General features: G+C 43.6%; 1 protein-coding gene across 1 annotated transcript in view; it reads left to right on the top strand.

The window, feature by feature from the left end:
* The window catches only part of cachd1 (cache domain containing 1), a 164,451-nt gene that overhangs the window by 101,887 nt on the left and 35,338 nt on the right, over positions 1–27,226 (top strand). Inside the window, exons 6-13 of the mRNA XM_067990396.1 lie at positions 792–936; positions 1,996–2,212; positions 4,972–5,121; positions 10,909–11,142; positions 12,210–12,359; positions 16,068–16,191; positions 16,957–17,074; positions 25,758–25,926. Of these exons, the coding sequence (XP_067846497.1) occupies positions 792–936; positions 1,996–2,212; positions 4,972–5,121; positions 10,909–11,142; positions 12,210–12,359; positions 16,068–16,191; positions 16,957–17,074; positions 25,758–25,926 (1,307 nt within the window). The remainder of the gene's footprint in view (positions 1–791; positions 937–1,995; positions 2,213–4,971; positions 5,122–10,908; positions 11,143–12,209; positions 12,360–16,067; positions 16,192–16,956; positions 17,075–25,757; positions 25,927–27,226) is intronic.

The raw sequence follows: 27,226 nt of genomic DNA, 5'->3' as shown, positions 1-27,226 counted from the left end.
CTGGTATTTCCCTCTGTGCATTAGTTTTAACGAATTAGTAAATGCACTAATTTTACAGTCACAAACAGCATGTTTACAGATTCATTAAACTAATGCACGGAGGAATATATCGGGAAATGTACATAAAGGCTGCGTTTTAGGACTCGGTGTAAAAAACCTACAATTGAAGATGAAACTGCAGTAGTATGATAAATAGCTTTTATTTTCGAGTGCTCTTTGCAAAAATGCATGTGATGAATGGAGCGAAACTGTATCACGTGTAACTGTCTTTGTTTGCTGTGAATTAACCCTTGGAAAGCTAGTTTTAACTTCCTGAACAACTAGTGTTATTTTCCTTAAAAAGAAATCTGAAATGATTCCAAGTAAACATGTCTGCTCTGAGCACAAGATCCCAATTACTTCCCATTGTGTGGGATTTCTGATCCAGTAAAATATTTAGTGGATTAAGTTAATCCATGTCTGATTGTTACCAGGAGAAAATAGCTTATTTTCATGTATGAAGTCATGAAGTTTACAGAAAGTGCTTGAATGTGGATGTGGACAGGATTGGGCTTGAGTAGCCTGCTTGAATAGGATTACACATAAAAAATTGCCACTTTTAAGAGATATAGGTGGGCTATCAGTGCTCATAGATATGTACCCCAACATGAGTCATTGCCATCAGCAGAGATGGGGAGAAAATTGGAGGGAACAGTGGTTAGTTCTTTAGAAAATATAGAAAATCATTGATTTAATTCTTTATTATCTATTAATCTTCATTTGCATCTATTTTTGGGATTCTTTTGGTACAGGCCTGTTTATGTCTCTACGGTAAGGCCACAATCAAAGCACATTGTGGTGGTGGTGGACCATGGGGCTTTAGCCACAGACACACAGCTTCAAATAGCCAAAGATGCTGCACAAGTAATATTAACCTCTATTGATGAGCACGACAAGGTGAGTTCTTCTCAGCCTTCTCCAGTGTTCATAATGTGAAATACATCACAGGCAACAATAGCTTTCTACCAGAACATACAAAACTAGCCTGGAAATGTATGATACAGGTCTTTAAAATACTGAGGAATAGATACAGACAGGTGATTTAACACAAACTGTGAGCGTTTAGTTTCTGTTTGATAACCATTCAAAATCATGCAGTACTGATGCAAAACTTCCCCTCAGGAGATTAAATGGAGGGGATGTGTCCAAGATAGGGTAGATCTTGTATGGTTTCTCTGTGGAGGGGCACATCCTTATTCCATGCTGCATATGGTCTTAATTTTATGCTCCACTGCTCTGATCAACAAGCTCAAATAAGACTAGAGATGAAAACAAATACTTTCTCACACACACACACACACACACACACACACACACACACACGCACACCCTCTCTGCGAAAGTATTGATAAAATCGTTCATAAAGGAGCAGAACAAATCTCTGGTTAGGAATGAGATGGTGGGTTATATGGATAAGTACAAAGACAATCAGTTACACCAGGGATCACAATGCTTCCTGTGCTGTTGGAACAAAGAAAATGTCATTGTGAGGAGCAACCACTCAGGATCAAATAGCGGATTGATGGAATGCTCAGGAGTGTTTTTGATAACTTTTGGAAATTACCGAGCTAACAATAGCCGTGAGGTGTTGCAACAAGTTGGAACACTGGCATACTACACTATTGAGGGTAGAGTGTTGGTTCACAACTGTGAAGCTCCATATGTTTGGTGACCCGTCCGTCATGAAGAATGACCACTTGGGCAAGTTAGAGCAGATACTTTCTGGAGAAGGAAGGAAAAGATGAGAAAACTGAAGGAAAAAAAAAACTCAAAAAAACTACACATAATAAAGGAATTGAGATTCTTCATAGTTTCATTTTTCAGTGATTTTGACTGTTGAAAATAAGAAAATTGGACTCTTTTGTAGAAATTCTTACAAAAATGCAAGCTAAACAAACAAAACATTAAAGCTATTGGAGAGAAATTTCAGAAATAACATTTTTGCTTTATGCCTAGATTTCTGTGCTGGCTGTGGCAGACACAGTCCGAACATGCTCTCTGGACCAGTGCTACAAGACATACTTGTCTCCGGCCACCAGTGAGACTAAAAGAAAAATGACCACATTCCTTAGCAACATAAAATCAGTGGATGGTGCCACCCAGCATGCACTGGGGTTTCACAAAGCATTTCAGTTACTTCAGAATACGAACAACAGCACCAGGATCCATACGCGTGAGTATGAGGAGGAACTGCGACTGTTCAGACTTAAAATTGGGATTTAATTACATCATTGACATGCTCCAAACTGACTGTAAAATGTTAGGGTTAGCCATTGTGAACTATAATCAATGTTTGTGTGCCTCTTCCTTTATTCTCTAGGAGACACTGCTAGGGTACAGTACCAGGGGGTGGGTGACCCTCTGATACCTTGCACATACATGAGCTTGGACATTCATTGTTGGCAGGCTGTTCGAGCCTGTCCTGCGGGATCGCTGGGTAGTAATCAAGATTAGGAACTCTAGCTGTTCTTTCCCCCGAGGGCACTGAGTCCATTGTAGTGCCCCAAGTGCTGAACTCAGTGACTCAGCACAGCACTGTGACCAAATTTGGAATGTTCTGGTCTGTATGACTGTGTGTCGTACCAGATAATGCCTATATCCACTTGACTATCTTTGCAGCATGTGGCTGATGCTCAACCTGTGATTTAAATGTTACAACCTGCCAACCCGAAAATGACTCATTTATTCCTACTCTCTGGTTTATGTCCGTTAACCAATCCTCAATCCATGCTAATATATTACCCCCAATCCCAGGAGCCCTAATCCTGTTTAACAACCTCTTGTGTGGCACCTTATTGAATGCCTTTTGAAAATCCAAATATTGAATCCATTGTTTCCCCTTTATCTACCTTGCTAGTTGCATCCTCAAAAAACTCTTAATAGATTTGTCAAACAAAATTTCCATTTCATAAAACCGTGTTGACTCTGCCAAATCATATTATGATTTTCTAAGTGCCCTGCTACTACGTCCTTAATAATAGATTCTAGCACTTTCCCTACTACTGATGTCAGGCTAACAGGCCTATAGTTCCCAGTTTTCTCTCTCCCTCCTTTCTTGAATAGCAGTGTTATATTTGCTACTTTTCAATTTACTGGGACCGTTCTAGAATCTAGGGAATTCTGTAAGATCAAAACCAATGCATCCACTATCTGCAGCCACCTCTTCTAGAACCCTAGGACGTAGGCCATCAGGTCCACGGGATTTGTCGGCTTTTAGTCCCATTAATTTTTCCAGTACTTTTTCTTTACTAATATTAATTACTTTAAGTTCCTCAATCTCATTAGCCCCTTGGTTCCCTACTATCTCTGGTATGTTTTTTGTGTTTTTTACTGTGAAAACAGATACAAAATACTTGTTTAACGTCTCTGCCATTTCCTTATTCCCCATTATAATTTCTCCTGTCTCTGCCTCTAAGGGACCCATGTTTACTTTCGCTAATCTCTTCCTTTTTACATACTTGTAGAAGCTCTTACAATCTGATTTTATATGTCTTGTTAGTTTACTCTCGTATTCAATTTTCTCCCTCTTCATCAATTTTTTGGTCATCCTTTGCTGATTTCTTAAAAACCCTCCCAATCCTCAGGCTGACAACTCCTTTTGGCAACATTGTAAGCCTCTTCTTTTAATCTAATACTATCCTTAACTTCTCTACTTAGCCACAGTTGGATCACATTTCCTGTGGAGTTTTTATTCCTCAAGGGAATGTATATTCATTGAGAATTATGAATTATTTCTTTAAATGTTCACCATTGCTTATCTACTATCATATCTTTTGATCTAATTTCCCAATCAACCTCAGCCAACTCACCCCTCATACCTACATAATTGGCCTTGTTTAAATTTAAGACCCTAGTTTCGGACTTAACTATATCACTCTCAAACTCAACACGAAATTCTAACATATTATGATCACTCTGCCCCAAAGGATCCTTAACTATAAGAATACTAATTAACCCTGTCTCATTACACAATACTAGATCTAAATAGCTTGTTCCCCAGTTGGTTCCTTGACATATTGTTCTAGAAAACTGTCTCTAATGCATTCCATGCACTCGTCCTCCAAGCTACTTTTGCCAATCTGATTTGCCCAATCTATATGAAATCTCATTTGCTGTGGCTGTGAGTTGGTTGGCTGCAAAAGGTACATACCCTAGCAAGAAGAGGAAGACTTGGAAAAATATTTATTTGTACACAAATGCAGAACAGTTCTTTGTAGATGCTTATTCCTCTTTTCCTCATCCGGTGGAATTTCTTGAAAGCGTATAGACAGATGAAAGAGACATTCACACTTAATTATAGGAGCCAGGAAACAGAGAAGTACAATTCATTGGATCCTGTTCCTTAATCTCTGAGACATAGGTTTCTATCATGCTCCAACTGTTGGGATGAAAGCTGTCTTTTCTGCTGGCTGAAAGGGTCTAACATAAAATGAGTTTGTTACAATCTCAACCCAGTTCCAAGTGAGTGGGTCTGCAGTTCAAAATTGCTGTAATTTGGCATTAGCTGCAGTCTTGTGAGAAAGGCCACAGGGTTACTGGTGTGGGAAATGGGAATGTCACTTTGTTACAGGAGGGGTATGCTTTTCTGAAATGGGAGCTAAGAAACATTGTTGGGCAGAGTTGAAGGAAATTTACTCTACCTCGAACCATGATATAACTAATCTGAGGCCGATTGTAATGCCCCACAGCTGCCCCAATCAGCTAACTTGGCACAGATTGGGGATCAAATCTGGGATCTTTTTGTTCTAGTCAGGCAGTGGCATGCAATTTGCAATTCAGTGGCACACAACAAAGGGCACTTAGCCATTGGTGGAGTCCTGTAATATGATAGCATTGATGGAAGAATACTATAACAAATAGTGCAAGGACATGTGCCAGAATACAGAATAAAGCAATTGTAAAATGAACTAAAGATTTTTCTTTAAATCACAGCCACTGACATGGTGATAATCTACCTGTCATCTGGTATCACCTCAAAGGACTCCTCTGAAGAAGAGAAGAAGGCAACCCTGAGTGTTATTAGTGAGGAAAACGGACATCTCAACAACTCTGTGATGATCCTTACTTACGCACTCATGAATGGTGAGAAATAGGTTTACTTGTGGTTCTGGCAGCTTGTTTGAGCACAAATGGTTAGAAAGATTTGATAAATATTTATACTTGTGCGTTACCTATTGACTTGGATGAGCCACTTTAACCCTTTGCTTCTGCTTTCCTGATTTTCTTCTCTGATTTTCTCCCCATCTCTCCTAAAGTAACTGGGGTTGAGATTCTGATGGCTCTACTCCATTGGTGTAAGTGCAAAGGAATGGAATTCCCAGTTGCCCATGGTGTAAGCTGCAGACACTCTCCAAAATCCCATTGGTTAAGACAGGCTGCCTACTCCCATAAGGGTGCTATAGAGGTGCTGCCCTGATTTGTTGGTAGATGTTTGAGCAGCACTATTCTGCTCCAATATAGAAACCAGAGGCCTATCCTGGGACTGAAGATAAATACAAGTGAATTCTTCTGCTCCTCAGGGAGACAAAGTAGTTTTAGGTTAAATGACCATTAAGATGAATGACCTCCTCCAGGATCGATACCTTAGGCTGGGCAAGTTCTGGAGCCTTTATAAGGGCCTCAATGGAAGCCTCAATGTTAGCTCTCAACTGACAGAGTTTAATGGAGGGCTTATAAGGGATGATACATGTAATCCTGGAGTAGTCTGCAAAATCTCCCAGACACACCACCTTGATGCAGGGGGCACAGATAGAAGACTTGCTTGCTTTCTCTCCCCCCACCCCCCACCTCCCATTTTGCATGGGGTGGAATCTCTGCAGAACCAGGTTCTGCCCAAATTCTGGCCTCTGTCAGACAATCTGCCTGCCTTCCACCCTGGCCACAGATCAGAATTTTGGGGCCACTGACTCTTACTGGGTACCTTTTCCACAGGTGCCTTGCCTAAGTGGCTATTCTTAATATGTGATCTTAAATGGGGGGAATCAACGCTGAACCCAATGTTTAATCACCAGACATACACAAACACATGTACTGTCCTTCAGGGTCCTTGGATTGTAATCGGGAGTGGGAAATCTGTCTGATTTTCCTCCTCTCTTTCGTTCCCCACCCCCCCCTCCCACCAAATGCCAATTATTAGCACTTGGGTGAGATTGGCTAACACAAGATAGACTAGCAATCAAACCTCGAACCTTCAACGTTGCATGTCGTAGTCCTACACCGAGGGGTATCTTTACCCATTAGGCTATCAGAGAAGCTTTTTTTCTGTTAAGAAACCACGGTAAAGGACCAAAGCTGATAGTGGAAGACACCACTAAGATTGAAAAGATGTTAAGTCGGGAGTTAATGTGAAAATTGGATTTAAAAAGCATGAAGATTATAGGAGAAAGGAAGGCGTGAGGGAGCTGAGTTCTACAGTTTCACCATCTTAGGAAAGAATAAGGTACAGTAGGAGTCTTGTAATGAGCCTTGATTCAACAAGTAGGAAGGGGGAAGAGTGTGTAAGTGGAGCTTCGAAGAAACAAAAAAGGAAAGTTTAGAAGAGCTCTGATGATAATAGTATTGATAGAAAAATACAAAAATAATTGCAATAGAGAGAAGAGAGGGATTGTCTGTCACAGCTTGAAACCTGTTTGAATGCGAAACAATTGTTAGAAGTGTGCAAGAGGATTGTTAAAAGGTGCTTTTCAGATATGGAAGCAGTATTGAAGGCTTTGACTTTGTAAAGTTAAGAGTAGTTGGGGGAAAAGAAGTGTTTGGCTCGAAGCCTTCTCGGAGGCTATTTTAGGAATCCAAGTGATGCAGGAGTTCCATTTGAAATCAGAGGAGTTAGTGAGGCCAGCAAAATGGATAGATGAAGAAGGATTAAGGATGGAACCATCAAATATCAGAGCTGCTAACTATTGGTTAGACTTGCTAGAGACATAAAGAAAGAGCTGGATTTTCGTCCCAACTTGACGTTTAGCATCACTTGGATGGAATGCAGAAAAGAATATCTGACTGGCAGGCTCACACGGCCCTTACTGAATCCACCTGATTTTCCCTGCATTAATTTCAATTAAAGGAATATCAGATGGATTCTGGTACCTGCATGCCAGCCTCCCTTCATGCCAGATTTTCTGTTCCACCTTCTGTCCAGGTGATGCTTAACGCTCAGGTGATAATGATGAAAATCTACCCTTGTGTCTTTGAAGAATTGAAAGAAACACTATTTTCATTTTCCCATTGAAGGGTGTAGCAAAGCTCAGGATGTATTGGCTCAGCTTTTGTAATGAGAGGACTGGAGGCTCAGCACCAGAAGTGTGCATTCTGAAGGAACCTTATGAATATAGAGTGGAAAGTTCATCTAATTCTATCCACTCCTCTGCTGAAGAGTAAGAGATTATTCATTGAAGTGGGGGAGAGAGCAGAACCCTGAGGAATCATTGAGTTCAAAAAAAGAGTTGAAGGATGAGCCACCAACTACACCACAGAGCAATTTGAAAGAAAACTAGACAGCTTTCATAATAGTGTGATGGGAGGCCATCTGTTGGTTGACATGTTTGAAGAATGGTGTTTGGCCCTGTCAAATGATTTGAAGATGTCCAAAGCAATGACAAATGATTCATCAAAGTGTTCAGGAGCAGAGTTGTCGGTGTGTGAAGTAGGCATTAAAATCACCAGTGAATCGATCACCAGGCCAAAAACCATACTAGCAATTGTAATTTAGCCTAAGCTATCAAGATGATGGATAATTTGAGAGTTAACAGCAATTGTCATAACTTTGGAAGAAACCAATATAACATAAGTAAATTTCCAAGGAGAAGTCGATTGGGAATAAGGGAGATGGAAGGTAAGAGAAATTGAAGAGATGGCATCGGGAAGGGGTGTGTTCAGAGGCATGTATCTTAAGGACAGTGGGAGAGATACCATCAGGACCAGAAATCTTAATGGAATCCAATGATTGGAGGATCTGACGGACCTTGCAGAGATAAAGTTTGACTCCTTTTAAAGTGCAAATTAGAATTAAAGGAGCTGGCTGCACTGAGAGATGCAAGTGACAACAAAGCCCCCCAAGTACCTGAAAGCAATGACAGAAGATGCTTAGTATTCATCATGATTGGTAACAAAGTGGGAGGTTACTTGCTGCACAAATTTAAATGGATTGTCATGGATTACATCATTTCTCCTTCAATAACGAGTCATAGGATAAAGGAACTGGATTGGAAACAGGAGTGGTATGTGGCTGTTTGGAAAAGATATTAATATAATGAGTTTACATTTTTTAAAAATTCGTTCATGGGATGTGGGCGTCGCTGGCAAGGCCAACATTTATTGCCCATCCCTAATTGCCCTTGAGAAGGTGGTGGTGAGCCGCCTTCTTGAACCGCTGCAGTCCGTGTGGTGAAGGTTCTCCCACAGTGCTGTTAGGAAGGGAGTTCCAGGATTTTGACCCAGCGACGATGAAGGAACGGCGATATATTTCCAAGTCAGGATGATGTGTGACTTGGAGGGGAACGTGCAGGTGGTGGTGTTCCCATGTGCCTGCTGCCCTTGTCCTTCTAGGTGGTAACGGTTGCAGGTTTGGGAGGTGCTGTCAAAGAAGCCTTGGTGAGTTGCTGCAGTGCATCCTGTGGATGGTACACACTGCAGCCACAGTGCGCCGGTGGTGAAGGGAGTGAATGTTTAGGGTGGTGGATGAGGTGCCAATCAAGTGGGCTGCTTTGTCTTGGATGGTTTCGAGCTTCTTGAGTGTTGTTGGAGATGCACTCATCCAGGCAAGTGGAGAGTATTCCATCATACTCCTGACTTATGCCTTGTAGAAGGTGGAAAGGCTTTGGGGAGTCATGAGGTGTGTCACTCGCCACAGAATACCCAGCCTCTGACCTGCTCTTGTTGCCACAGTATTTATGTGGCTGGTCCAGTTAAGTTTCTGGTCAATGGTGACCCCCCCAGGATGTTGTTGGTGGGGGATTCGGCGATGGTAATGCCGTTGAATGTCATGGGGAGGTGGTTAGACTCTCTCTTGTTGGAGATGGCCATTGCCTGGCACTTGTCTGCTGCGAATGTCACTTGCCACTTATGAGCCCAAGCCTGGATGTTGTCCAGATCTTGCGGCATGCGGGCCGGGACTGCTTCATTATCTGAGGGGTTGCGAATGGAACTGAACACTGTGCAATCATCAGCGAACATCCCCATTTCTGACCTTATGATGGAGGGAGGGCATTGATGAAGCAGCTGAAGATGGTTGGGCCGAGGACACTACCCTGAGGAACTCCTGCAGCAATATCCTGGGGCTGAGATGATTGGCCTCCAACAACCACTACCATCTTCCTTTGCGCTAGGTATGACTCCAGCCACTGGAGAGTTTTCCCCCTGATTCCCATTGACTTCAATTTTACTAGGGCTTCTTGGTGCCACACTCGGTCAAATGCTGCCTTGAAGTCAATGGCAGTCACGCTCACTTCACCTCTGGAATTCAGCTCTTTTGTCCATGTTTGGACCAAGGCTGCAATGAGGTCTGGAGCCGAGTGGTCGTGGCAGAACCCAAACTGAGCATCAGTGAGCAGGTTATTGGTGAGTAAGTGCCGCTTGATAGCACTGTCAACGACACCTTCCATCACTTTGCTGATGATTGAGAGTAGACTGATGGGACGGTAATTGGCTGGATTGGATTTGTCCTGCTTTTTGTGGACAGGACATACCTGGGAAGTTTTCCACGTTGTCGGGTAGATGCCAATGTTGTAGCTGTACTGGAACAGCTTGGCTAGAGGCGCAGCTAGTTCTGAAGCACAAGTCTTCAGCACTACTGCTGTGATGTTGTCGGGGCCCATAGCCTTTGCTATATCCAGTGCACTCAGCCGTTTCTTGATATCACGCGGAGTGAATCGAATTGGCTGTAGACTGGCTTCTGTGATGGTGGGGATGTCGGGAGGAGGACGAGATGGATCATCCACTCGGCACTTCTGGCTGAAGATGGTTGCAGACGCTTCAGCCTTGTCTTTTGCACTCACGTGCTCATTGAGGATGGGGATGTTTGCACAGCCTCCTCCTCCTGTTAGTTGTTTAATTGTCCACCACCATTCATGACTGGATGTGGCAGGACTGCAGAGCTTTGATCTGATCTGTTGGTTGTGGAATTGCTTAGCTCTGTCTATAGCATGTTGCTTCCGCTGTTTAGCATGCATGTAGTCCTGAGTTGTAGCTTCACCAGGTAGGCACCTCACTTTTAGGTACGCCTGGTGCTGCTCCTGGTATGCTCTTCTACACTCCTCATTGAACCAGGGTTGATCCCCTGGCTTGTTGGTAATGGTAGAGTGAGGAATATGCCGGGCCATGAGGTTACAGATTGTGCTGGAATACAAACTGCTGCTGCTGATGGCCCACTGTGCCTCATGGATGCCCAGTTTTGAGCTGCTAGATCTGTTCTGAATCTATCCCATTTAGCATGGTGGTGGTGCCACACAACACGTTGGATGGTGTCCTCGGTGCAAAGATGGGACTTCGTCTCCACGAGGACTGTGCGGACTTTGCACTGAGTTTTCAGAACTTTGTATTCAAACAAGTTCCTGTGAAGAATATAATTCTTTTATGGAGCTGTAAACTGCAAAAACAGGTTCCAATCTCAACCATGCCTCTATGAGGAGGTGATGAGCAGAGAATAGGTGCATCTTTGGGGGGAGTGGGCGATGGAAAATCAGAGTGAGAGTCCCATGAGCCAGCATCTGCAAGACAGAATGGGAAGTAATATCACAGAGGGAGGAGAGAAATTTTTTTGCAAGAATTGCATTTTGCTTTCATGATGAGTTTGTACTGAATAGAGCAAAATCTCACTTGTTGTTTCAATAGTGTAACAATTTTCAAGTTTTAATGAATTTTTTTCTTAAATTTTAGAGGGTGTAACTGGTTTGAAGGAGCTCGCCTTTCTTCGAGATCTGGCAGAACAGAACTCAGCCAAATATGGAGTTCCTGATCGCACATCACTCCCCGTGGTAAAAGGGACCATGATGGTCTTGAACCAGTTGAGTAACCTGGAGACCACAGTAGGACGGTTTTACACAAACCTGCCAAATCGAATGATAGACGAGGCTGTGTTTAGTCTGCCATACACTGACGAAATGGGTGATGGTAAGTGCTGCTTTTTCTTTCCTTTAAAATGATGCTTTCTCTATATTTTCTCTCCATCCCTATTCTCCTTTCCCAGCCCTGCCAATGCCAGTAACATTATCAATGCAGCAAAGTTGGCTTTGTTGGTACAGACTGCCACCCGATCTTGGTTGAAACATTCAGAACCAGGGTGGTCCCAATGAATCACCCAGTCAGTATTGTACTGAGCCATACAGAACAGGATATTCTAGTTTAAGTTTTAAGCCCATCCTGAGATAGCTGATCTCAGCTGGGGATTGTGCTACAATTGGTTATGGAAACAGAAAGTACCCCAAGGTTCTCACAATTACTGTCCACATACCCCTGCTAGAAAAGGAAAAAGAAAGAACTTGTGTTTATAAAGTGCCTTTCACCTCCTCAGTCCCTAAGTGCTTCATGACCAATAAAGTACACTTTATCTTAAAGTGTACTCACTGTTATGTAGGCAAACAGGCCAGCCAATTTGTACGCAGCAAGGAGGTAAATGACTGGATATTCTGTGTTAATGGTGTTGGTTGAGGGATAAATGTTGGATAGGACATCAGAACTCCCCTGTTCTTCAAGTAGTGCCATGGAACCCTCCTGAGGGCAGACGGGGCCTCGGTTTAACATCTCATCCAAAAGACGGCGCATCCGACTGTGCAGCACTTCCTCAGTACCGCACTGAAGTGCCAGCCTGGATTACTTGCTCAAATCTCCGGAGTGGGGCTCGAACCCATGTTCCTTCTGACTCAGGTGAGAGTGCCACCACTGAGCCCAGGCTGATACTTAAAAATGTGTATGTACATGGATGTTGGATGAGACTAATATTGAGCTTAGCTATGATGTCCTCCATGAACAAATTGACTGCTGACATTTAACTTAGGCCACTTGAGCAAGGTACTGAAAGACTGCTGTTGACCATGGAGCCCATTCCTAAGGCATCTCTATCTTCCTAGAGAAACCCTACGCTCCACCAAACCAAAGTCACACTGCTCACCCTTGAACCCACCTTTTATATGCATCCCGTGTGACAAATTGTTACGTATTTTTCTAATTCATCTTCACAGGATTGATCATGACTGTCAGCAAACCCTGCTACTTTGGTAACATGCTGCTAGGAATTGTTGGAGTGGATGTGAATTTGGCTTACATTCTGGAGGATGTAACTTACTATCGGGACTCTTCTGCCTCCTACACGTTCTTAATAGATAATAAAGGTGAGAGAAATGTGATTACCCCTTTAATTGTCCTCACGGGGGTGTTTGCTAGTGCTGTTGGGGAAGGTTTAAACTGGAGTGGCAGAGGGATGGGAACCTGAGCGGGGAGTCAGAAGGGAATAAAGTTGAGAGCAGCAAGAGAGGGGAAGACCCAGGGAAAATCTACAATACAAATAATACAAACAGTTGTTCAAGAACAAGTGAAAGGGAAAAGTGTAGAGCAGCGGAAAGAAAGTGTACTTTAGGCACGACAGATAAAATAAAAACTAGAAGGCGTAAGGCGATTAACCCAGCATCAAAGCTGAAGGTCAGGCTAGGATGTGTGGCCCAACTAAGAGTTCTATATACAAATGCACGGAGTATAAGGAATAAATTAAATGAACTACAGGTTCAAATTCAAATTGGAGGGTATGACATGATAGCTATTACTGAGACTTGGCTGCAGGATGGTCAGGATTGGGAACTAATTATACCAGGTTATAAGGTCTACAGGAGAGATAGGGAAAATGGAAGAGGGGGAGGAGTAGCCTTAATGATTAGAGATGAAATCACTTCAATGATAAAGGGGGATATAACGAGAGGTAAGCAGCCAACAGAGACCTTATGGGTTGAATTGAGAAATAGGAAAGGATCCAAGACTGTAGTGGACGTTGTATATCGGAGCCCTAGCAGCAGCTCTGAAGTGCTGGATTGTATAAATGCAGAGATTAGACAAGCGTGTAACAAAGGCATAGTGGTCTTAATGGGGGACTTTAACCTTCACATAGATTGGGAAAAGCAGACTAGCAACTGTCAGAAAGGTAGTGAATTTCTTGAGTGTGTCCGGGATAGTTTTCTACAGCAGTATGTCCTGGAGGCAACAAGGGGGCAAGCCATACTAGATTTAGTAATGAGTAATGAACCAGATTTAGTTAACGGCTTAACTGTGCGTGAACATCTATCCAATAGTGATCATAACATGATCGAGTTCAATGTAGTGTTTGAAAGGGAAAAAAGTGAATCAGCTGCTAAGATTCTCGACTTGGGCAAGGCAGACTTCAATGGGATGAGACAGAGACTGTCCACAGTAAACTGGGCAAATCTGTTAATGGATAAAACGACTGATGATCAGTGGGAAATGTTGAAAGAAACATTTAACGAGATACAGAATTGGTTTATACCCCTGAGGGGCAAGAACTCTACTTGCCAAAAAAAACAGCCATGGACAACTAAAGAAGTAAGGGACAGTATAAGACATAAGGAAAGGGCATACAAAAAGGCAAAAAATGGCACAGATCCTGGCGAATGGGAAAGATACAAAGATCAACAAAGGGTCACAAAACAGATAGTAAGAGCTACAAAAAGAGAGTATGAAAAGAAACTTGCAAGGGATATCAAAACCAATACGAAGAACTTTTATAGTTATATTAGGAAAAAGAGGGTGGTCAGGAGCAGTGTTGGCCCCTTAAAAACTGAAAGTGGGGATATTGTCATTGACAATGGGGAAATGGCGGACATGTTGAACAATTACTTTGCGTCAGTATTTACAGTAGAAAAAGAGGATAGCATGCCGGAAATCCCAAGAAAACTTATATTGAATCGGGGACAGGGACTCAATAAAATTAACATAAGTAAAGCGACAGTAATGAAGAAAATAATAGCACTAAAGAGTGACAAATCCCCAGGACCAGATGGTTTCCATCCCAGGGTTTTAAAGGAAGTAGGTGAGCACATTGCGGATGCCCTAATTATAATCTTTCAAAGTTCTCTAGATTCAGGAACTGTCCCTCTAGATTGGAAAATTGCACATGTCACTCCGCTTTTTAAGAAAGGAGAGAGGGGGAAACCGGGGAATTATAGACCAGTTAGCCTAACATCTGCTGTGGGGAAAATGCTGGAGTCAATAATTAAGGATAGGGTGACTGAACACCTCGAGAATTTTCAGTTAATCAGAGAGAGCCAGCATGGATTTGTGAAAGGTAGGTCGTGCCTGACAAACCTGATTGAATTTTTTGTAAGAGGTGACTCAAGTAGTGGACAGGGGAATGTCAATGGATGTTATTTATATGGACTTCCAAAAGGTATTTGATAAGGTCCCACATAAGAGACTGTTAGCTAAGATAGAAGCCCATGGAATCAAGGGAAAAGTACGGACTTGGTTAGGAAGTTGGCTGAGCGAAAGGCGACAGAAAGTAGGGATAATGGGAAGGTACTCACATTGGCAGGATGTGACTAGTGGAGTACCGCTGGGATCTGTCTTGGGGCCTCAATTATTCACAATATTTATTAACGACTTAGATGAAGGCATAGAAAGTCTCATATCTAAGTTTGCCGATGACTCAAAGATTGGTGGCATTGTAAGCAGTGTAGATGAAAACATAAAATTACAAAGCGATATTGATAGATTAGGTGAATGGGCAAAACTGTGGCAAATGGAATTCAATGACAAATGTGACGTCATCCACTTTGGATCGTAGAAGAATAGAATAGGGTACTTTCTAAATGGTAAAAAGTTAAAAACAGTGGATGTCCAAAGGGACTTAAGGGTTCAGGTACAAAGATCATTGAAGTGTCATGAACAGATGCAGAAAATAATCAATAAGGCAAATGGAATGCTGGTCTTTATATCTAGAGGACTAGAGTACAAGGGGGCAGAAGTTATGCTGCAGCTATACAAAACCCTGGTTAGACCGCACCTGGAGTACTGTGAGCAGTTCTGGGCTCCGCACCTTCGGAAGGACATATTGGCCTTGGAGGGAGTGCAGCGTAGGTTTACTAGAATGATACCCGGACTTCAAGGGTTAAGTTACGAGGAGAGATTACACAAATTGGGGTTGCATTCTCTGGAGCTTCGAAGGTTAAGGGGTGATCTGATCGAAGTTTATGAGATATTAAGGGGAACGGATAGGGTGAATAGAGAGAAACTATTTCCGCTGGCTGGGGATTCTAGGAGTAGGGGGCACAGTCTAAAAATTAGAGCCAGACCTTTCAGGAGCGAGATTAGAAAACATTTCTACACACAAAGGGTTGTGGAAGTTTGGAACTCTCTTCCGCAAACGGCAATTGATACTAGCTTAATTGCTAAATTTAAATCTGAGATAGATAGCTTTTTGGCAACCAAAGATATTAGGGGATATGGGCCAAAGGCAGGTCATGGAGAGTTAGAGTCATAGAGTTATACAGCACGGATAGAGGCCCTTCGGCCCATCGTGTCCGCGCCGGCCATCAAGCCCTGTCTAATCTAATCCCATATGGAGTTAGATCACAGATCAGCCATGATCTTATCAAATGGCGGAGCAGGCACGAGGGGCTGAATGGCCTACTCCTGTTCCTATTTTCCTATTAGTTTTGGCGCTGCTGGCCAGCATTTTATCTGCCTTCAAGGGAGCAGAGTTTTCTGTGTTTTAACAGTCACAAAGCAAAAAGACTGAATTCCACAGCACAAGGAATTCAAGCAGATTAAAGACCTCTGCAATATGAAGAGGGCACAAGAGGTCATTGTTTTTAAGTGGTTGTTCCAGACTTAATCAGCAGTAAAGAGCCAGGGTCATTTTGATTATCTTGTAATCAGTTTCTTCATTTCACCTGCTGTTGGTTTATCAGATAATTAATTGCTTCTTTTGACTGTGAATACTGGAAACAGCTGTGAGCACTCTTACTTGTAAATATAATATTCACAGTCCAAGAGAATACTTTGAACTCTTCAGTTACTTTTCCTTTCCGTTTTAGGTTACACTCTTATGCATCCGTCCTTGACTAGGCCATACCTGCTAACACAGCCGCCACTTCACACTGATATAATACACTATGAGAATATTCCAAGATTTCCACTCGTCAGACAGAACATTCTCAGGTAATGTATTAAAAAGCCAAGAGATCAGAGGGTAAAGTTGGTTATTAAACAGAATAAATAGCTCCTCTAATGGCTCCATTGGTAAGTATATTGTCCAGTGTGAGCAATACAGACCAGGGAATTCCTTGAATTGATCCCCAGATCTGCGTTGAGTTAGCTGATCTCAGCTGGGGCAAAATTAGCTACTCCAGTGGAAATTAAGCATTTTGGGCCTCTGACTTGGAGAGGAACCACATACATCCTGACGTGACTCCTTTCATTTCAGCAGTGGTGTAATTTCATACTGTCTTTGAAACTAAACTGGGGCACGCTACTGAAAGGGTATGGATATATATTTTGCTGGTGACGTTTTTCTGATATTGGTTCACTGGACTACTTCCCATGCTGGTCTGATGGCATTACCTCCGTTATAATAAATGGAGCCACTCTAGAAGTAGGTGGTCCCTCCTTGTCTGGGATGGTACTGGAGAGATACTCAAAGTGGTGGGATTCCATTCATCCAGGAATTTTAATGTTTGAAGTAACGACATAGATCTTGGACAAGTATCGTGAGCCAAAAAAAACCTCCCATTGGACTATGCTCCGTCTTCATAATGTGTCCTATTCCTCCTCACCCATGCATGTTTCATCATTGTAAATGTAATACCACTTACTCTGAATGTTGTTAGGAATTCCAAAAGTGTGTTTTGAAATTTGAAGTTTATAGAACTGTTAATTGTAAACATGTAAATTATTAATGAATTTATTTTTTATATTTCCATGCAGTCTCCCCTTGGGCAGTCAGGTTATTACTGTGCCTGTAAACTCCTCCTTGTCCTGGCACATAAATCGATTACGAGAAACCAGCAAAGAAGCCTACAATGTCAGCTATGCTTGGAAGTTGGTACGTCATGCTATGTTGCACATGCCCCTGAATTTTTTTTCCTTTTGATCTGTGGGGGTTCACAGATTAAAACCAGAAGAACGTTGTTTAATCAAGGGTGTTTTTCACAAAGTGCCCAATTTATTTATCTGTTTAGTGGCTTGCTGCTAAGTGTTTGAATGTGGTAATCGGATTTGATCCAAGCAAAAGCTTCTAAAAATTGTGAATGCTAATGTTTAATCCATTAATAGGCTGAGTACATTTGTTGTGCTATTCGTGGCTTATTAGGTTAATTCTGAATTTTCAAACCCTGAAAGTAATACTGATTCCTGATGTCAAACATTTGCAATGTAGAAATTTAGGCAGTAGCTATTGCTTCCATCTTCTGCATTTATCTTATTGCACTACCGCTTCCAGGAGCCTAAATGACCAGTGGCAGGATTGTAAGGTAAACAAAGCACTGTTATTATCATAGAAGAATCATAGAATTATATAGCACAGAAGGAGGCCAAGCGGCCATTGTGCCTATGCCGGCTTTTTGAAAGAGCTATCCAATTCATCCCACTCCCCTGCTCTTTCCCCATAGCCCTGCAAATTTTTCCACTTCAAATATTTATCCAATTCCCTTTTGAAAGTTATTATTGAATTTTCTTCAACCACCCTTTCAGGCAGTGCATTCCAAATCTTAACTCGTTGCGAAAAAAAGTCCTCATGTTGCCTCTGGTTCTTTTGCCAATTACCTTAAATCTGTGTCCTCTGCTTATTGACCCTTATTTACTTTATCAAAACCCTTCATAATTTTGAACACCTCTATTAAATCTCCCCTCAACCTTTTCTGCTTTAAGGAGAACAACTCCAGCGTCTCCAGTCTCTCCGTGTAGCTGAAGTCTCTCATCCCTAGTACCATTCTAGTAAATCTCCTCTGCACCTTCTCTAAGGTCTTGACGTCCTTCCAAAAGTGTGGTGCCCAGAATTGGCCACAGTACTCCAGCCGGGGCGTAACTAGTGTTTTATAAAGGTTTTGCATAACTTCCTTGCTTTTATACTCTACCTCTATTTATAAAACCATACGCCTTTTTAACAGCCTTGTCAACTTGTTCTGCCATCTTCAAGGACTTGTTTACATATATCCCCAGGCCTCTCTGTTCCTGCACTCCCTTTAAAATTGTACCATTTAGTTTATATTGCCTCTCCTTATTCTTCCTACCAAAATGCATCACTTCTCTGTTTTAAATTTCGTCTGCCATGTGTCGTCCATTTCATCAGTCTGCCTATGTCCTCCTGAAGCCTGTTACTATCCTCCTCATTGTATACTACATTTCCGAGTTACGTGTCATCTGCAAACTTTGAAATTATGCTCTGTATACCCAAGTCCAGGTCATTAATATATATCAAAAAGAGCAATGGTCCTAATACTGACCCCTGGAGAACACCACTGCACACTACCCTCCAATCTGAAAAACAGCTGTTCACCACTTCTCTCTGCTTTCTGTCCCTTAGTTAATTTTGTGCAGTAACTGCTTCTTCAATCCCATGGGCTTCAGTTTTGCAAACAAGTCTATTATGTGGTACTTTATCAAACGCCTTTTGAAAGTCCATATACACAACATCAACCCTCATCAATCCTCGCCGTTGCTTCATCAAAGAACTCAATCATGTTAGTCAAACACGATTTGCCTTTAACAAATCCGTGCTGGCTTTCATTTATTAACACATTTTTCCAAGTGCCAATTAATTTTGTCCCGGATTAATGTCTCTAAAAGTTTCCCACCACCGACGTTAGGCTGACTAGCCTGTAAATGCCGGGTTTATATCTCCCATTTTTTGAACAGGGGTGCAACATTTGCGATCCTCCAGTCCTTTGGCACCATCCCCATATCTAAGGAGGATTGGAAGATTGTGGCCAGAGCCTCCGCAATTTCCATCTTTACTTGCCAACACCACCTAGGATGCATCCCATCTAGACTGGGTGACTTTTTTACTTCGAGCTCTGCCAACCTTTTTAGTACCTTCTCCTTATCTATTTTTATCCCATCCAATTTCTCTACTACCTCCTATTTTACTGTGACATTGGCAGTATCCTCTTCTTTAGTGAAGACAGATGCAAAGTATTCAGTTAGTACCTTAGCCATGTCCTCTGCCTCCACAAGACGTTCTCCTTTTTGATCCCTAATCAGCCCCGCCCTTCCTTTGACTACCCTTTTACTATTTATATGTTTATAAAAGACTTTTGGATTCCCTTTTTATTTTAGCTGCTAATCTATTTTCAAACACTCTTTGCCCCTCTTATTTCCTTATACAGTTCTCCCCTGTACTTTCTGTATTCAGCTTGGTTCTCTGCTGAATTTTTTTTATTCATTCATGGGATGTGGGCATTGCTGGCAAGGCCAGCATTTATTGCCCTCCCTAATTGCCGTTGAGAACGTGGTGGTGAGCCGCCTTCTTGAACCGCTGCAGTCCGCATGGTGAAGGTTCTCCCACAGTGCTGTTAGGTAGGGAGTTCCAGATTCTGACCCAGTGATGATGATGAACGGCGATATATTTCCAAGTCAGGATGATGTGTGACTTGGAGAGGAATGTGCAGGTGGTGGTGTTCCCATGTGCCTGCTGCCTTGATCTTCTAGGTGGTAGAGGTCGCGGGTTTGGGAGGTGCTGTCGAAGAAGCCTTGGCGAGTTGCTGCAGTGCATCCTATAGATGGTACTCACTGCAACCATCGTGTGCCGGTGGGGAAGGGAGTGAATGTGTAGGGTGGTGGATGGGGAGCGAATCAAGCAGGCTGCTTTGTCCTGGATGGTGTTGAGCTTCTTGAGTGTTGTTGGAGCTGCACTCATCCAGGCAAGTGAAGAGTATTCCATCACACTCCTGACTTGTGCCTTGTCGATGGTGGAAAGGCTTTGGGGAGTCAGGAGGTGAGTCTCTCGCCGCAGAATACCCAGCCTCTGACCTGCTCTTGCAGCCACAGTATTTATGTGGCTGATCCAGTTAAGTTTCTGGTCAATGGTGACCCCCAGGATGTTGATGGTGGGGGATTTGGCGATGGTAATGCCATTGAATGTCATGGGGAGGTGATTAGACTCTCTCTTGTTGGAGATGGTCATTGCCTGGCACTTGTCTGGTGAGAATGTAACTTGCCACTTATGAGCCCAAGCCTGGATGTTGTCCAGGTCTTGCTGCACGTGGGCACAGACTGCTTCATTATCTGAGGGGCTGTGAATGGAACTGAACACTGTGCAATCATTAGCGAACATCCCCATTTCAGACCTTATGATGGAAGGAAGGTCATTACGAATGAAGGAATTATGAATCTGACATTTATCATAAGCCTCCTTTTCTATTTCATTTTAATCTCTATATCTTTAGTCATCCAGGGATCTCTAGCTTTGGATGTCCTTCCTTTCCCCCTCATGGGAATGTATCTAGTCTGTACTCGAACTGTCTCCTCTTTGAAGGACACCCATTGCTTATATACTGTTTTACCTGCCAATCTGATTCTAATCCATCTGGGCCAGATCCCTTTTCAGCTTACCGAAATTAGCCCTCCTCCAGTTGAGTGTTTTCACATTTGATTTTTCCTTGTCCTTTTTTTTAATTCGTTCACGGGATGTGGGCGTCGCTGGCAAGGCCGGCATTTATTGCCCATCCCTAATTGCCCTTGAGAAGGTGGTGGTGAGCCGCCTTCTTGAACCGCTGCAGTCCGTGTGGTGACGGTTCTCCCACAGTGCTGTTAGGAAGGGAGTTCCAGGATTTTGACCCAGCGACAATGAAGGAACGGCGATATATTTCCAAGTCGGGATGGTGTGTGACTTGGAGGGGAACGTGCAGGTGGTGTTGTTCCCATGCGCCTGCTGCCCTTGTCCTTCTAGGTGGTAGAGGTCGCGGGTTTGGGAGGTGCTGTCGAAGAAGCCTTGGCGAGTTGCTGCAGTGCATCCTGTGGATGGTACACACTGCAGCCACAGTGCGCCGGTGGTGAAGGGAGTGAATGTTTAGGGTGGTGGATGGGGTGCCAATCAAGCGGGCTGCTTTATCTTGGATGGTGTCGAGCTTCTTGAGTGTTGTTGGAGCTGCACTCATCCAGGCAAGTGGAGAGTATTCCATCACACTCCTGACTTGTGCCTTGTAGATGGTGGAAAGGCTTTGGGGAGTCAGGAGGTGAGTCACTCGCCGCAGAATACCCAGCCTCTGACCTGCTCTCGTAGCCACAGTATTTATATGGCTGGTCCAGTTAAGTTTCTGGTCAATGGTGACCCCCAGGATGTTGATGGTGGGGGATTCGGCGATGGTAATGCCGTTGAATGTCAAGGGGAGGTGGTTAGACTCTCTCTTGTTGGAGATGGTCATTGCCTGGCACTTATCTGGCGCGAATGTTACTTGCCACTTATCAGCCCAAGCCTGGATGTTGTCCAGGTCTTGCTGCATGCGGGCTTGGACTGCTTCATTATCTGAGGGGTTGCGAATGGAACTGAACACTGTGCAGTCATCAGCGAACATCCCCATTTCTGACCTTGTGATGGAGGGAAGGTCATTGATGAAGCAGCTGAAGATGGTTGGGCCTAGGACACTGCCCTGAGGAACTCCTCCAGCAATGCCCCGGGCTGAGATGCTTGGCCTCCAACAACCACTACCATCTTCCTTTGTGCTAGGTATGACTCCAGCCACTGGAGAGTTTTCCCCCTGATTCCCATTGACTTCAATTTTACTAGGGCTCCTTGGTGCCACACTCGGTCAAATGCTGCCTTGATGTCAAGGGCAGTCACTCTCACCTCACCTCTGGAATTCAGCTCTTTTGTCCATGTTTGGACCAAGGCTGTAATGAGGTCTGGAGCCGAGTGGTCCTGGCGGAACCCAAACTGAGCATCGGTGAGCAGGTTATTGGTGAGTAAGTGCCGCTTGATAGCACGGTCGACGACACCTTCCATCACTTTGCTGATGATTGAGAGTAGACTGATGGGGCGGTAATTGGCCGGATTGGATTTGTCCTGCTTTTTGTGGACAGGACATACCTGGGCAATTTTCCACATTGTCGGGTGGATGCCAGTGTTGTAGCTGTACTGGAACAGCTTGGCTCGAGGCGCAGCTAGTTCTGGAGCACAAGTCTTCAGCACTACAGCTGGGATGTTGTCGGGCCCATAGCCTTTGCTGTATCCAGTGCACTCAGCTGTTTCTTGATATCACGTGGAGTGAATCGAATTGGCCGAAGACTGGCTTCCGTGATGGTGGGGATATCGGGAGGAGGCTGAGATGGATTATCCACTCGGCACTTCTGGCTGAAGATGGTTGCAAACGCTTCAGCCTTGTCTTTTGCACTCACGTGCTGGACTCCGCCATCATTGAGAATGGGGATGTTTGCAGAGCCTCCTCCTCCCGTTAGTTGTTTAATTGTCCACCACCATTCACGACTGGATGTGGCAGGACTGCAGAGCTTTGATCTGATCCGTTGGTTGTGGAATCGCTTAGCTCTGTCTATAGCATGTTGCTTCCGCTGTTTAGCATGCATGTAGTCCTGAGTTGTAGCTTCACCAGGTTGGCACCTCATTTTTAGGTACGCCTGGTGCTGCTCCTGGCATGCTCTTCTACACTCCTCATTGAACCAGGGTTGATCCCCTGGCTTGTTGGTAATGGTAGAGTGAGGAATATGCCGGGCCATGAGGTTACAGATTGTGCTGGAATACAATTCTGCTGCTGCTGATGGCCCACAGCGCCTCATGGATGCCCAGTTTTGAGCTGCTAGATCTGTTCTGAATCTATCCCATTTAGCACGGTGGTAGTGCCACACAACACGTTGGATGGTGTCCTCAGTGCGAAGACGGGATTTCATCTCCACGAGGACTGTGCGGTGGTCACTCCTACCAATACTGTCATGGACAGATGCATTTGCGACAGGTAGATTGGTGAGGACGAGGTCAAGTAGGTTTTTCCCTCGTGTTGGTTCGCTCACCACCTGCCGCAGGCCCAGTCTAGCAGCTATGTCCTTCAGGACTCGGCCAGCTCGGTCAGTAGTGGTGCTACCGAGCCACTCTTCGTGATGGACATTGAAGTCCCCCACCCAGAGTACATTTTGTGCCCTTGCTACCCTCAGTGCTTCCTCCAAGTGGTGCTCAACATGGAGGAGGACTGATTCATCAGCTGAGGGAGGACGGTAGGTGGTAATCAGCAGGAGGTTTCCTTGCCCATGTTTGACCTGATGCCATGAGATTTCATGGGGTCCAGAGTCAATGTTGAGGGCTCCCAGGGCCACTCCCTCCTGACTGTATATCACTGTACCGCCACCTCTGGTGGGTCTGTCCTGCCGATGGGACAGGACATACCCAGGGATGGTGATGGAAGAGTCTGGGACGTTGGCTGAAAGATATGATTCTGTGAGTATGGCTATGTCAGGCTGTTGCTTGACTAGTCTGAGGGACAGCTCTCCCAATTTTGGCACAAGTCCCCAGATGTTAGTAAGGAGGACCTTGCAGGGTCGACTGGGCTTGGTGTTTTGTCGTTGTCGTGTCCGGTGCCTAGTGGTCCGATGCCGGGTGGTCTGTCCGGTTTTATTCTTATTATGACTTTTCGTAGCGAGATTTTACAACTGAGTGGCTTGCTAGGCCATTTCAGAGGGCAATTAAGAATCAACCACATTGCTGTGGGTCTGGAGTCACATATAGGCCAGACCGGCTAAGGGCGGCAGGCTTCCTTCCCTAAAGGACATTAGTGAACCAGATGGGTTTTTACGACAATCCGGTAGTTTCATGGCCATCATTACTGATACTAGTATTTTAATTCCAGATTTTTATTTAATTAATTGAATTTTAATTAATTAATTGAATTTAAATTCGCCAGCTGCCGTGGCGGGATTTGAACTCATGACTCTTGATTTTAGTCCAGGCCTCTGGATTACTAGCCCAGCAACATAACCTAATGATATTGTGATCAGTGTTTCCCAAATAGTCTCCCACTGAAACATGCTCCACTTGCCACACTTCATTCCCCGGAACTAGATCTAGCACTGCTTCCTTCCTCGATGGGCTGGAAACATACTGATCAATAAAGCTGTCTTGTACACATTTCAGAAATTCCTCCCCCTCTTTGCCCACTGTTATTTTCCCAGTCTATATTAGGATAATTGAAGTTCCCCATTATCACTACTCTAAAGTTCTTGCATCTTTCTGCAATTTGCCTGCAAATTTGCTCCTTTATCTCCTTCCCACTATTTGGTGGCCCATAGTATACACCGAGCAGTGTAATGGTCAATTGTTCCTTAATTCTAACCAAATAGATTTTGTCTTTGAACCCTCAAGTACATCATCCTTTTCTAGTGCTGTAACAGCATCTTTGATCAATACTGCCAACCTCCCTCCTTTTTTTTTCCCATCCCTATCTTTCCTGAATACATTTTCGCCAAGAATATTAAGTGCCTATTCCTCCCCTTGTTTGAGCTAGGTCTCCATCATTGCCACTATTTCATCATCCCATGTGGCTACTTGTGCCTGCAGCTCACCAACCTTATTTACCACGCTCCGTGCATTTACGCACATATACTCTAAACCCATCTTAATCTGCCTTGCATTTCCCCCCTGTCTGATCCCTCCTATTTCTGAACTACTCTTTATTCTAACGCTGTTTGTCTCCCCCATTCCTCTGTGCACCTTATATCTCCTCTCCATATCTCCAGGGCTTCATCCTGGTGCCCTGTCCCCACCTGGAGAAATGGCTGTGCTAGTGCAGTTTAAGGCAGCAGGACCTTAGGGGCAAATATAAACATGACCTTCAGATGCACAGGCAATCATCTTTTCAGTCCACAGGCAGGGTGGAGTCTCACCAGTATGTACAGGCCAGTGATGCACGTTTTCCTCTCATTGGCCTGTAGAATCGTTCCCCAGCCATTTGGGGAGGTCCTGCAGCTAGAAATAGATTTGCTTATGCGCAGTTGTTGGTTGTTCTGGTGCGGTGGACTCTGCGAAATAATATAAATGCAGTGAATCCAAGAGCACTATGAGCCCCAAGCTGTTCCTGAAATGCTTCTCAAACATAACTACACTGTTAATGCAGTTGGGCCCATTTATTAATGCTCAGTGCTCCTATCAAGATTAAAAATGCAGTAATTTCAAAGGTGTTTGCATTTATTTGTATTGAGGTTAAACTTTTGTTTCCTTGGGTTTCAGGGATGCACCAACTGCAATGGAAAGACTAACAGTTGAGCTGCTTCTGGGCTTCTACCAATGCTGCTGTGATTCAGCCACAGGCCTGGGAGAGTGATTCAGGGGGCCGGGGGAGGGGTGGGGATTTTCCTCTGATTTTTTTTTAATGTCTCTCTCCATGGGCATTCCAAGCCTGTGGCAACTCCATACTGCCTGTGACTAAGATTGGGAATTTAACTCCATGGAAATCAAACCCATGCTTGTCTTTCCAATTCTTTTTCAAGTGCATGACTGAAATGACTTCGCCAGTCCTCCCATTTTCTGTTTTTATTCTGTTGACTTGTTTTGACCTCCTTATCCCTGCCCTGTCAACAGTCAGGCATTTCCAGAGCATTATTTTAACCAATGCCTGTAGTGTATTTAGTAGTATGTTTTATTGTGTAGATAGGGGACCTGATGATTCAGCAAAATCTCTTCCTCCATTCTGCTGTATAGAGGTCATTGGAAATCGTGCCACAGGCATACCCTGATGAAGTGACAATTAGAAATGAATATAAAAAGCTCTGGCACTTCTCTGTCTGTGCAGGTGCAGGACACATCCTTTATTCTCTGTATAGTGATGGTACAGCCTGAGGTACCAGTCAAACACCTGAAGAATTTGAACACGGCGCCAAGCAGTAAGCTGCTCTACCATAGATTGGATTTGCTGGGTCAGCCCACCTCCTGCTTGCACTTCAAGCAGTTAGCAACACTGGGTAAGGAACACTTAATTTTCAAGAAATGCTTTGAGGATAAGTGGCTTCTGATATTTTTCTCTGCCCCCCCCCCCCCAACCCTGGGTCAACTGTAACCAAGAAGGCAGCTGGGTTACTTGCCCCAGTTGTACTCTGAAATGGTTACAAAAGGCTTGATGATGATTTGATCACCATCTCCCCAATTTTCATTCTGTTCATATGGAGAAGTATGTAGTGTTCACATATCATCTTCCCATCGTGTTACCTGTCTTGACATGGGTAAAGTTAGTAGCACAGCAGCATGAAGTATCAAACTATGTAACCATTATCATGTATTGATGCTCTACTGAACAAGAGGTATTAAGGAACACCGTGTAGCTGATTTATGGTTTTTTGTTAGCCTGATGAGAAATAAAGATCCAAAGTTCTGCAACCTACTAAAAGCTAAATTAGCACTTTGTAACATCATATATGCTATCAGTGTTTCTTCAACCTTGTCAACATGCCAGTGGCAAACCTCTGAAATCTGTGTTTTTCAGCCTGCTCCAGAATTTTATTGCTCAAATCTGCAGTGTCGGCGGGTGCACGAACACTGACCATTTGTGCGAAACTCCATACATACGCATAAATTGTCAGCATTCACACGTGCAGACTCTTTGGATTTGTGCATGTCAAATGAGTGAAGATGTTCGAATCAGGAACACTTTGGTGTGTCCTGCATTAGCTCAGTGGCACTGGGTGACACAGGTCGGCGATCTATAAGAATATCTCAGATATCAGTGACTGCTTTCATACTCTACATATTTCTGTCTAATTCCAACCGTTTCCATTTCAGATCTGTAGAATTCAATTTATTTGCAATGTGACTGGTAAATATGGAGTACAGGATGGGATCAGGAACCTTTGTGTTCCTTGTGCTTATCTATCGATGATCCTCTGAACTATGAATCCATTTTTATATATGCTTTACCAGCGCATTCCCCGCTCAAGTGCAAAACGTTTTAGTGCAGAGACAGTTTTATGGTAGCAGGCATATTTAAGCAATGCAGGAAAGAATTCTTGGCAGTTTTTCCAGTAGTTGGTCAAATGAATAACCAAGGCTAGCAAATATATTCATTTGTGAAGGTGAAATACAGATACCAGTCAAGAGTGAGGGCCAGACTCAATTCTTAGTTTGCAGTGGCTCACCACAGCCACCTGAGAAACTGTTTTGCAAGGTTATTTGATAATTGAGGGAGTTATCAATAATGCATTTTATTAGAAGTTGTGAAATATCAAAAAATGCTATTAAGAATCTTTTGTTAAGGAGATGTTTTACATC

Source organism: Heptranchias perlo, chromosome 9 (genome assembly GCF_035084215.1).
Source record: "Heptranchias perlo isolate sHepPer1 chromosome 9, sHepPer1.hap1, whole genome shotgun sequence".
NCBI lineage: Eukaryota > Metazoa > Chordata > Chondrichthyes > Hexanchiformes > Hexanchidae > Heptranchias > Heptranchias perlo.
The sequence above is the reverse complement of the archived record's forward strand: the minus strand, read 5'-3'. Positions and strand labels throughout refer to the sequence as shown.